Source organism: Hemicordylus capensis, chromosome 2 (genome assembly GCF_027244095.1).
Source record: "Hemicordylus capensis ecotype Gifberg chromosome 2, rHemCap1.1.pri, whole genome shotgun sequence".
Taxonomy (NCBI): domain Eukaryota; kingdom Metazoa; phylum Chordata; class Lepidosauria; order Squamata; family Cordylidae; genus Hemicordylus; species Hemicordylus capensis.
The window spans coordinates 350046734-350059523 of NC_069658.1; the positions used below are offsets into that span (position 1 = coordinate 350046734).

General features: G+C 43.6%; 1 protein-coding gene across 2 annotated transcripts in view; it reads right to left on the minus strand.

The window, feature by feature from the left end:
• DDX46 (DEAD-box helicase 46) overlaps positions 1-12790 on the minus strand; it is an 84803-nt gene that overhangs the window by 47540 nt on the left and 24473 nt on the right. For both annotated transcript variants that reach the window (XM_053293575.1, XM_053293574.1), the window contains exons 7-11: positions 8989-9140; positions 8619-8732; positions 7288-7453; positions 6256-6376; positions 5779-5954 (exon numbers count right to left, since the gene is read on the minus strand). In XM_053293575.1, coding sequence (XP_053149550.1) covers positions 5779-5954; positions 6256-6376; positions 7288-7453; positions 8619-8732; positions 8989-9140 — 729 coding nt within the window. The remainder of the gene's footprint in view (positions 1-5778; positions 5955-6255; positions 6377-7287; positions 7454-8618; positions 8733-8988; positions 9141-12790) is intronic.

The window sequence follows — 12790 nt, forward strand, 5'->3', positions numbered from 1 at the left end:
TTGCTGGTTCAAAGAAGTCCCTTCTCAGGTTATCAGCCAGAATGCTGTCTGTTCCTTTTATGTGCAATTCAACTGGGTGGATGCAATGGTGCAGGCTCCAGGACCAATGCTGGTAAGATAGATTGCATAGGGAACAAGAGACAAATCCCCCATGACAGTTCAGGTACACTATTGTCCAGCAAGCCCTGAACAGTGTGATGTTTTAGAACTGGTAAGAAAGACTTCAAGCTGTGGAACACCACTAGGAGTTCTAGATAGTTTATGGGCAAATCATTTGTTGCAGCGATTCTGCAACATACGCCCTGCATATGCAGTCCTTTGCAGTGTGCACCCCACCCTTCCAGGGAGGCATCGGAGGTGAAAGTTATGGACGGAAGTGGCAGAGGGAATGGCATGGCTTGTCCTAGAAAATACAGGTTGCTCCAGGAACGAAGAGACCATCAATTGTTTTTACTGCTGGAAGCTGGTTAGAACTCTGACAGAAACCATAGTTGCCGGTTTTGCATTCAGAGACTTGTGTTGCGAACAGTGGACGTGCAAGAAGCCATTAGACTCAGCAATCTCTTTATAGAACAAGCACGTTGCTTTGGGTTGCAAAGGAAGGCAGTAGTCAGAGCTACAATTGTCTCCTTTCTGTCGTCCAGTAAGTAGGCTTTCTGCACCTGTGAGTCAAGGACAGCCCCTATGAACTGGATCTTGGACTGTGGTGTTAACTAATTTCTTCAAGCTCCTTGTGATCTCCAGACAGGATAGCAGACTGAGTGTACAACTGACACAGGAAAGTAGTGTTCCTTTGCAGTCCAAAGTCAGTCGCTAATAATCTAAATAAGGATAAAGATAAAGTGCCATTTTGTGAGGATGTGAGCAGGCGATAGACAAGATGAATGGTAGGAAGGTGTTCTTGTAGCATAGTTGTCCCATTGTAAACCTTAGGAACTTCCTGTGTTTGTGGTGGATGCCTATGTGGAAATAGGCATCCCTTTGTTCTAGCATGACAAACCACTCTTCCCCTGTCAGCAAGGGAAGAATGGTCTGCAAGGAGATCATGTGGAACTGCTTTGTCTTTATACATTTGTTCAAGTGACCAAGATGCAGAATGGGCAAAGACCCCAGTCTCTCTTGGGCTCCTGGAAGTATTGTGAGTAAAAGCCCCTGTGCCGATCCTTTAAAGGGACTGGTTCTATAGCCCCCTTCTATAGCAGCAAGAGGACTTCATCTGTAAGTATTGGAGTTGAGTGGGTGGATTAGATTCCCATGTAAATGGGACAGCTAAAAAATTTAATGGCATAGCCAGTTGTGATGATGGATAACACCCAGGCATCAGATGTTAGGCAATGCCACTTTGGGAGACAGGGAGCAAGAACAATAGGAGAGAGAAAGTGTGGTTGTGATACTTCCCTGTCCGAGTAGTCAAACTGCTTAGAGTTGACCTGAGGATGAGTCTTTTGTTTGTGTCATTGCTGAGGAAAATATTGCATTTTCAGGGTATATTTTGAAGACTTTCTAAAATCCCTCGTCTGCAGGTCTGTATTGATATTTTGTTTGCCAAAGGAATTGAACCTTTGAGGACAGTAAGGTTGCTGGGAAGACAATATGAAGGTCTTCTCAGTGTATTTGGATTTCTTCAATTTTTCCATCAGCTCATCAGTATGAGAATTAAAGAGTCCTTTCACAATCAAACAGGTATTTTCTATTTTTTTCTTTCATGTTGTGCTGCAGAGGTGTAGAGTGCAACCACACATCCCATCTAAGTGTTATATAACCTGCTAGAGAGCATGACTCTATTTCTTGCAAGTTGTTTTATAGAGCTTAAGGATTGTAATGTTTGTAGATTTTTGAAGAGCATATTTGAATTTATCCCAGAAAGCTTGAGGAGCATCCTTTAAATGGTTTTTGGGGAATCCCAAACAGATAAATGATATTTTGACATACACACCATATAATTAGATTTGAGAGCCAGACAGGAGTAGAACTTTCAACCTGTGGAGTCCAGCTTTCTCCCCTCTTTTTCTACCAGAGTTGAGAGTAGCTTGGTAGATGTAGCACTAACTACACAGTTGGCCACCAAGGAGTTGGGTGATGGGTGCTTAACCTTCACCAGATATCATGAAAATGCAAATGTGATGAGGTGACTCTGTCCCCCCAAATTGGGCAGCCCTGGCAACCATGGCAGAAGTACATACTGTTGAAAGAGTATCAATTATGCTTTGCTCTCCTTCTCCTTCTGTTCTCTTAATCTTCAAGCTTACTTGTTTTCTGCCCTTGCTGGTAGGAAAGGGGCATTATAGGCAATGATAACTGGCTGAGATGGGACTTCTTATTTTGAAAGGTTAAAAGTGCAATGACTTGGCATTCTTGAGAACAGGTGATAATTACTTTTTCCTGTGTCCAGGGGTGACATGGGGGTAAGATAACCTTGTTAGGTGCTAAGGGGTAGTCATTGCTAGGTGAGATTGTTCCATAGTTGCCATTATGGTGACCTCTGAACACACCCTGGCCAACAGGTCACCTACAAAACATATTGAGGGATTACACAAGTGACAGTCATTGCTAGATGCCAAGAAGCAAAAATGCTGAACCTTTTTGCAAGTTTGCTATTATGGTGAACTTAGAATGCACCCTGACTCCCAAGTCAACCAAACAAAATTTGCAGAAGCAAGCCAAGTCCTAAAAGAATATATTTCACTAAGACTAAGATATTGACTGTTTTGCAAGTCAACTAACTCAGGAGTACAACTGTACCCTTGTACCTCAGCAGGTGTTTTTTTTAATCATGGAGGCAAAACCATTTATGGTAATGACCTACTACTCTTTGCAGGTTTTGTTTACTAGGGTGTCATTGACAATCCAAAATAGACAAAAATTTAGAATTAAGAACCAAGAATTAATTAATGTTTTGAGCCTCTAGGGGCACAGAAATACCCAATGATAGCTGGTGAGGGTTAAACAAAAAGGGACAGGAGTCCTCCTAAACCCTATACAGATTTTTCAGTCTTTTGGAAGTAGTAGAGGACACAAAGTTGGGGTCCCAGCACTTTTGCAGTTTGCCAGTACTGGCAACATCGGAAATACTCAACATTGGCTGAGTAGCTGATGAACCAGTCATGAAATTGTAAACCGGATCTTCAATTTCTGTTTTAGGGGTTTTCAGTTCCGGACCCAAAGCTGCTACCATGTCAGTAATTTGAAACTTGTAAGAATGAACCTCTTCAGTGGGCGAACTAGAAGGAGGATTTGCCTCAGCCTCATCTGGTAAAGGGTCCAATGATTTCTCTGTCAAGACAGATTTATCACCCAAGGAGGAACCTGAATCGTATTCACCTTTGGATGGTACTACAACTTTCACAGGTTAGGAAACAGGAATAAAAGCATCAGGAGGGCACCCAGAAGCTGGTGGATGGTGTGTAGGTGTCAGCTGAGATGGTTTAATAGGGGCAACCGGAGATGTAAAAATCAAGCATCTTTTAAAAGGAAACGAGCGTGGTTTTGCTGGCTGTAAGTTAGGGATCGTACCTGATGGAAATATTGGACCCCCTTCAGCTTATTAGACTTCCAGATTTCATATTCCTCAAAGTTGTACGACAAACCTGGGGCAGGCAAGTAATACGGATCTCGAGATCATCACAGACCCAATATAGCAGGGATCTAGGGCCCCAAGAGACCTCCAATAGTCAGATGAGTAAATGAAGCATAATTAGGTGCTGAATGATGAAAACGCTCCTGCCAAGGAAGGGGGGAGGGAAGCAATGAAGGGTTACTCTTGCTGGGGACATCAAGGACATCTTTGGGACTGGAGGCAATTCATAATCATCCTTTCGGTCACATCCATGAAGACAGAAGCCACTGAAAGTTGAAGCAGATGGACCAATATTATTAGAATCCATCAAAGACTACAAGGCTCTCTCGACAGTATGATGCCCTTGTGCTGGATACAAGCCTCTTGAAGCCCCAGACCAAGCAAATGAAAACTCTGCAAGAAACGGTGGCAGAGGTTTTAAAGATGTCCTGATAGGGACATTTAAGGTTGAAGTTGAAATCAATGTCATAGTGGTAACGGTAACAGGTTTCGATAGAGAACGACCCAAACTAAGTCAGGTTGGAGTAATAAAAGTTAGTGTAGGCATCAGTGCCAATGACAGGCTCAATGTTGGAGGCTGTAAAGTTAAAGATTGATCAAGATGGTGCATGAGGCAAGATTGTCAATATCAGGGTGGGAGTTAACTTCCGCTGTGCCGATGTCCAGGTAGGTTTAGTAGGAGATTATGTAGGTAAAGTTGACATCGAGGCAAAGGTCTGTTTCTGATGCACCAATTGCGAAGTAGGTTTTGGCAGAGACCATGTTGACAAAGTAGATGTTGAGCAATGTTTAGAATGCTTGGACCCTGTCAAAGATTTCTCCATCAAGGTTGAGGGTTGAGATCGGTCAATGTTGAAGACTTCTCCATTGACACTGAAAGTTGAGGGCACTTCAGACTGGTAGATGGCGAGCCAGAGTGCTCCTTCTTCCATTTCTTGTGTTGAAGATGGGAGTTGGCAGTCACAGCAAAAGGCTGCTTGCAGTCAGAGTCCCCTTTAATCTGATGAACGGGGGAACTCGACATCACCCTTGAGCCCAAGGGGCAATCTAATGCTAATGTCAACATTGATGGTGTCGATGGCAGAGTTGCATGCGGCATTGGCGTTGGGGGAAGAAGAGCTATCTCATAAAGGACAGCCCTGAGACTGAGTTCCTTGCTCTTTCTCGTTTGCCTAGAAAAGGCTGGGCAGGTTCTGCAGGCCTGGACATTGTGACCCTCCCTGGACAAAGCAGATACTCGTCGTTTATCAGATAAGGGAAGGGTGCAGCCACGAGAAGCACACTTCTTAAATGTCTTTTTAATGTCCATTAGGAGACTTGGCTTAGGAGACCAGAAGAGAAAACGTATACAGACCACGTTGAAGCAGGAGAGACAGAGATGAAACTGAAGACAAAAAGCCGAAGAGTAGTCCAAAAAGCAGTCCGAGTCAAGCCGGAAAAAACCATGAAAGAACCAAGCCAAATCTAGTAGAGGTAGAGTAACTGAAAACAACCCAATAGTCAAAGGCCAGAGACAAATAATGAGGAATGAAGAGCTGAGTGCCCATCTTCTGAACCAAGCAGCACAGCGGTTGAGAAGGGACCGTGGAGAAAGTCACTTTCCCATCAAAATTAACAGATGAGCCACACGAGCAATTCGGCAAAGCCAAAGAGCGCCTCTTGGAGCTTGATAATCTTCTTGCTGGGGTTACTGCGCAAGCACAGAATCCAGGTTGTGAGGGAACATGGATCACCTCAAAGATTAAGTTAAATTTATTATCCAACCTCAAGTATCCTCCCCCCACACACAATTCTACCCCTACCCCCACAAAACATCACACCAAATATACAGAGGTATGGGGTAACACCAATAACTTTGAGGAACTACAAGCCATCTTGCAGTTTGTGGGAGAACCGAGCACACATGTTCCAGAAATATGCAATGACAAAAACAAGAAACAAAACTGTAATGAAATACAAAAAAACATCTGTCTGAACACACCTACAGAGCATTCAACCAGAGCTCTGGTATCCACCCCTCGCCACCCCACCTTTTAAGGATAAAACTATTGTCAAATGTAATACTGAAACAGCAGCTGTATAACACAGAAAAGCATTTCTTATCATAGCTTATTTCCAGTTCATAATCAATTCACAACAATTAATCTAAACACTGAAAGATGATGGCATTCAAAGGAATGTAACTATTGTGTCATCTATACCTATTGGGCCCTCTCCTTCTTCCAATGGCCTCTGATCCATGATGTGTCTGAACATGGGCAACAGAAAAGCAATGGTCTTTCCACTTCCTGTTTTAGCAATGCCAATCAAATCACGCCCACTCATAATTGCAGGTATAGCTTGGGTTTGGATGGGGGTGGGCTTTTCATAGCCATGCCTTAGAGGAAAAAACAGTGTATTTTAAGAACATCAACAATCTCTATAATGCACAACCTGCAAAAAAAATATTTACATAGTCTGAGAATTGAGTGCAATTAAATAACATATTTTTAATAACTGAATAATAAATACAAATTAATGCAATGTAATCCTGAACATAGTAGTTCTATGACAATTTTTTATACACAGACCTACATGCTGCAGACATGAGATAGCAAACAAATAGCTTTTCTAGAAGATTTCCTATATACCTTAAGGCATGCTAGTGACATATGCACTTTCTTGTATGAATCACTTACTTTTTCAGGGAATTCAGAATTTTCATAGAGATACCACACTGCACCCAGGTTTTGATTGGCTTGGGGCATCCTTTACCCTTGACAGTAATTCCCTCCATTTCCAGCCTATATGCATTCACCTCTGCAAAATACAATTTAATTAGCTTACAAATAATGATTTTTTAAACATATTAATCAATGCACCCTTGTAACATGTTATCTGTAAATAGGAGGTTATTGAGTTTTATAGCAATGTATTTTCAGGAAAGCATATTAAGATTTTTGATCAGCTTCTTACATCCTAGACATCATCAATGTAGGGTTCACACAATCACAAAGATCTTGGTTAAAAAATTAATCAGGATTTGTGAGACTAGTGGAGCCGACTGTAAAGATAAAGTATGCTGTCAAGTGGATTTCGACTCCTGGTGCCCACAGAGCCCTGTGGTTGTCTTCTGGTAGAATACAGGAGGAGTTTACCACTGCCTCCTCCCGTGTAGCAGGAGATGATGCCTTTCAGCATCCTGCTATATAGCCGCTGCCCAATATAGGTGTTTCTCATAGTCTGGGAAACATACCCGCAGGGGTTCAAACCAGAAACCTTCTGCTTGTTAGTCAAGCATTTCCCTGCTACGCCACTAAAGATGACTGCAGCAGATCGTAATAAAGCAAAATTTCATGGCAATTTCAGGGCAAACAGGATAGGTAACCTGGTTAAATACTCATTAACTGGAGTGAAATTAGGATTTTTAATGTCCAGGAGTCTGCGATTAACTCTTCTGCATAGTTTCTTATCCCTTCCCATGGCTAAAAATACAACATTAGCAGTACCTGAAGGTTAAGATTCCATGTACTGTGTACCAATTTATACACATGCACTGAGGATTCTCAGATGCACATCCTTTCTACTGTAGCCCCCATTGTTCACCCGTGTAAAAAGCAGCCCCTAAAAGTCAGCAGATTTTCTTCCCATGAGGTATAAAGCACTGGAACTGAAAGGTTTTATGAAGATGTATTTAAAACTGGTTACACAGAGATTTATTTTGTTATTACCTTCTTGATTCATTTTAGCTAGCTCTGGAACTTCAACATAGAAGTTCTTCCTATAGGACTCATATTCAATCTTCCCATGATCCACGGGTTCAAGCAGTTTCCTGTGTTTGGTCTGATAACCTGTCAATGCTGTTTGGAGATCAACTTCCTCCTCTTCAGAAGAATACTGATGAGTTATAAAAACAACAAAATTAAACACATGGGGGAAAGTCACCTGCCTTCTGCAGAGTGCACTTATCTTGCCTTGCTATCTACAAAAGCTATGCCAGGCATGACCGTCACTTAATTCTTCTATTCTAAAGATATCTCAAAGTCTCCAGGTTTTCTGGATTCATTATCCACCTGCGTATGATGGCTGCCCCTTCCACCACCAGTGGAACATCTCTCAATCCCTTACAACTTTCCCTTCATTTTCCAAAACATGTACAGAAGTCTTCCTAAGTGCTTTCTAAAAAGCATATACATGTGGACTGTATATTCGTGGGGGTTTCGTTCCGGGCTGCAGCCACAGATATAGAAACTGTGAATATCAAGTTAAGGGAACCTATGCGATTGTAGAGGTTAGGTTCTCAGTTGGCTGAAAATGGCCGAAAATCAGTCGAATTTAATGGGGGGGGGCTTCTTACCTTGCACTGCTGCTCCTCGAGTCTTACTGTGGCCCCAAATCGGCTGAAATTTGGCATTTCTCTCTGGTTTTTTTATGGACGGGAGCCATTTTGTGGCTCTGTTAAAGAAAATGGTAGCTGGAAATGACCTCCATGGTCTTTTCCGGTCACCTCCAACCCCAACCCACAGATATTTGTGGTCGGCGTGGGGTGTGTGTGTGTGTTTGGGGGGGGTGTCATGTATGCCAAAGTCGGGTGTCTTTTCCCCCGACCACAGATACACGAAATCACAGAAAACAAGATCCACCTGTACTGTAATTGGGACTGCCTCAGTTCATCCAGCATGGAATATGGCGAACTGAATCTCAGTTTTTATTCTAAATACAGGAAAGATGAGAAAGGCTTCCAGTGCTTAGGCAGAGAACCACTGTGCCTACTTCCCATATCTACTGTTCCATGCACTCCTAACTATGCTGGTAGCTCATTCTAATCTCCGGCACACTTCGTTCAGTCATGCCAGAAGATTCCATATTCTCTGAAAATATTCATCTGAATATATTATACGGTACAGGCAAAACATAATTAATTTCCATGATTCTGATGGGAAAACTTTGATTTTCCTCAGTGCAGAATACACATAGCCTTGATTACAGTCTGACTCCCCAGTATTTTCTGAAAGACCTCCCTGAAGTGAGACTAAGAAACAATTCAATACATTTTAGTTACCTCCATTGCATCCTGGTCATTGACCATCAGCTCTCCTTTTTTCTTTTCTGTCTCTGGAGATGCTTTTTTGGTTTTCACTACAGTTACTACCTTAGTAACTGTTGGCCCAGATTTCTTTAAAAAGAAAAGGTCACAGTAGTTAGAAATTATTAACTCTTCCCAATAACCCTACAAAATACCACGTTTGATTTCATGTCATTCAGATTAAATACTCAAAAGCCTATTTTTGGTCAGATTTTAAGTACTAGCAAATGCTCTACATTTAGCAAATCATTTTTCTAGCCTTGCTTTATACTCTGCTGCCAAACGGTAACTATGTGTGTATTTTATAACCTAGAAAAGCCTGAACAGTGATATGATAGAAATGTACCTTTTCACTTCCACCTCCACCTTTTACACTCCTCATATTAAATTTCTTAACTTCTTCTTTGACTTCTTCCATATATGCATCTAGCGGATCCAGTTCTTCATCTTCAATCTCATTACCTTCTTTTTCCCCTTCTGCGGTTTCCTCATCATCATCTAATGCAAAGAGAGAGGTTTATAATAAAAATTATTCTGGAATACAAATTATTGTACAAAGATAAACAATGCTTTCATAGATAAAATGGTTAAAATGTTTTTGCAAACTGAATGACTTGGAAAAACATAAGATGACTTTCTGTCTCAAAGACCCTGCATTTCCTGTATAATCCAATCAACTGAACTTAGATGTGCCAGGATAAATGTTTATATTTATAAGCATCTTCCTTTAAAACTACTGCAAACATATTCTAGGCAAATTATTTTTTAAGTTTATAAATTTTTAATTTTAAAAAGTTAACACTCTTCATAGAATAATAGTTTTTTAAATATATAAAATACAGGTCCAACTTGGCACCACCTTATTCCCTTCATTCGTCTCTACAACACACACACACACAGGCCGAAATTCCACGCAGTGGAAAAACAGGTTGCTTGCCTGTAACAGATGATCTGGTAGTGGTTCCATCATTCATAAGAAGTGGGTTCTGCGCCTGCGCAGATCAGCTTCGGGAAGAATTCGTTAGCTCCTCGCGACGCCAACCGCCTACTGCACATGACTGCAGTACCCTCTAGTGGCGGTTAGGCGTCTCAACATTCAGTTTCTTAGATGGCTGACATAGCAGCCAGGTCTGGTTGGCAAAGTATCCTGTACAAAAAGTCAAGAGTACAGTGGCTTGCCAGCGGGAATGGACGGGCGGGTATTATGAATGATGGAACCACTACCAGATCATCTGTTACAGGTAAGCAACCTGTTTATCTGGATAGTGGTTCCATCATTCAAAAGAAGTGGGTGAATTATGAGCTACCCAGAAGGTGGTGGGTAAGCACTGCAAGTCACTGTAAAACCCTTTTAAGGACCACCCATCCAAAGTCTGCTGCCCTAGCAGTACGCAGATCCACGGCGTAGTGCTTTATAAATGTCTGGTGAGATGACCACGTCGCTGCTGCGCAGATATCCTTTAATCGAATGCCAGATAGACGTGGTGTAAGCTCTAGTGGAGTGAGCCCTGATGGTAGCTGGTGGACTGACCCCTTGCTGGTCGTACGCCTTCTTTATCAGCTCTACCAACCAGAATGACAACTTCTGGTGCGTAGGAGAATACCCCTTACATTTGCCTTGCAAGCCAACAGATAACTGAGGTGTTTTGCGAATATCCCTAGTGGCCCTCAAATAATAGAGTAGTGCCCTACAAACATCCAATGAATGCACCGCCCGCTCGAGAGCGGTCGTTGGGTCCCTGAAAAAGGTAGGCAGCACAATTTCAGTATTAAGGTGAAAATCTGAAACTATTTTAGGGTGGAAATCTGAGTCTAAATGCATGAATGACCCGTTCTGGATAAAACTTTGTATAAGGTTCATCTATGCGGAGCGCACGCAGCTCACTCACACGCCTTGCCGAGGTGACAGCCACCAAGAAGAGTGTCTTTAGGGTCAAGAGTTTCAACGATGCACTTGCCAAAGGTTCAAATGGCATCTCCATCATTGACTAAAGCACCAGAGAGAGACTCCATCTTTCAGCCGGCAACCTAACTGGCGGGTACAGATTGATGCCCCTCAAAAAGTCCTTACACCTCGGATGAGTGAAGACTGTCTTTCCATCCCACCCATAATGGTGAGCCGATATAGCAGCCATATGAACCTTTATAGAGACATTCGCCAGGCCGCTTTGTTTCAGACTGGTCAGGTAAAGAAGAACAGCTTTAAGGCTTGCCTCTCTGGGGACAAATCCCCTAGATGCGGCGTGCACTTTAAATCTACGCCATTTAGCTCGATAGCTGCGCCTCGTGGACAGCTTCTGGGTGTTGAGGAGAATCTTCCTTAGCAGCCAATCCTCCACGCAGTGAGGTTCATCACGGATAAGCTGTGGTGAACTACCCTTCCCTGGTCTTGAGTAAGCATATCTGTTCACTGAGGTAGACGCCTGTATCTGCCTTGGGACAGTCTGAGTAGCTGCGTGTACCATGGCTGTCTTGGCCACCATGGTGCAACCACTATCGCCTGAGTTTCGTCCTGTAGAAGCTTGGCCACCACTCTGTGGAGCAGTGGAATCGGGGGATAGGCATAAAACAGATGATGGCTCCATTGGAACTGAAACACATCCCCCTTGGTGCCTGGGCCGACTCCCATCCGGGAGCAATAGTGATCGCACTTGCTGTTCTTGGACGTCGCAAACAGATCCACCTTTGGTCTTCCCCATGCTTGGAATAACTGCTCCAGTATCACAGGATTCAACTCCCACTCGTGCTGGTCCAGCACAAGCTCCCTGCTCAATGAGTCCGCTAAAACGTTCATGGTGCCCTTGATGTGAATGGCAATGGGATAAATCCTGCATGCGATGCACCAATTCCACAGTTGCAAACTGAGGCCACATAACGATCTGGACACTGTCCCACCCTGCTTGTTGACATATGCAATGGCTGTCGTATTGTCCATTTGCAGCTGGACGGTCTGTCCCTTGAGCTCATCCTGGAAGGCAACCAGGGCCTTGAAAGCGCCCAAAAGCTCCAGGAAGTTGATATGAAGAACCTTCTCCTTCTGTGATCACAGCCCTTGCACCCTGTGATGTAGCAGGTGGGCTCCCCAGCCCTGCAGCGAAGCATCGGATGTCACTGCGGCTGAAGGTCTTAGCGCCTCGAACTGGACACCGTTGAGCATGTTCGATTCCTTGGTCCACCACATCAATTAGTCCAACACTGCCCTTGGAAGCATCACATGCTTGGATTGCGGGTCCAGCCTTGGCCTGAAAGCTTTTAGAAACCAAAGCTGCAGTTTGTGCATACGCAGCTTTGCATACAACACTGTGGTGGTGCAGGACGCCATCAGACCAAGTAACACTTGTACAGTTCTCGTCTTTTGCACCGGTTGCGCCTGGCACAAGTGGATGAGTGCCCTCAGGCGTGCAAACCGTTCCACCGGTAGAAACGCCCTCTGGACTGACATATCCAACAGTGCACCGATATATTGAAGGCGTCGTGCTGGTTGAAGAAAGGATTTCTCCCAGTTGATCCTCACGCCCAGGTCGTCCAACAAGGCCGTCACTAAATGCACATCCTCTTGCAGTTGTTCCTGTGTACTGCCAGTCGTCTAGAAAGGGATATATGGACAGCCCCTTTGTTCTGAGATAGGCTATTATTACTGCCACACATTTCGTGAACACCAGTGGGGCAGTGACCAGGCCAAAGGGCAACACGTTGTATTGATATATCTTGTTCCCCAAGGTGAAACGGAGATATTTGCGATGGTTCTCCTGGATGCCTATATGAAAGTACACATCCTTCAAGTTGAGCGTTGCAATCCAATTCTCCCCGTGGAGGAGTGGAAGGATGGCTTGCAACGTTGTCATTCTGAATTTCTGTACCTTGATATATTGGTTCAGATCCTGGAGATCCATAATTGGTCTTATGCCCCCATCGTGCTTGGGAACTTGAAAATAACGGGAATAAAATCCCGACTGGCTGAGAGCCCACTGAACCGGTGATATTGCCTCCTTCATCAAAAGCTTTCCCACCTCCTCCTTCAAGACTGGGGTTTCCGACGTGAATTTCACACCCAGAAACGGAGGAAACTCCTCAAACTCCAGAGCATAGCCCGTCGTAACTATGCGTAAGACCCATTGGTCCGATGTTATGTGGTGCCATGCTTGGGC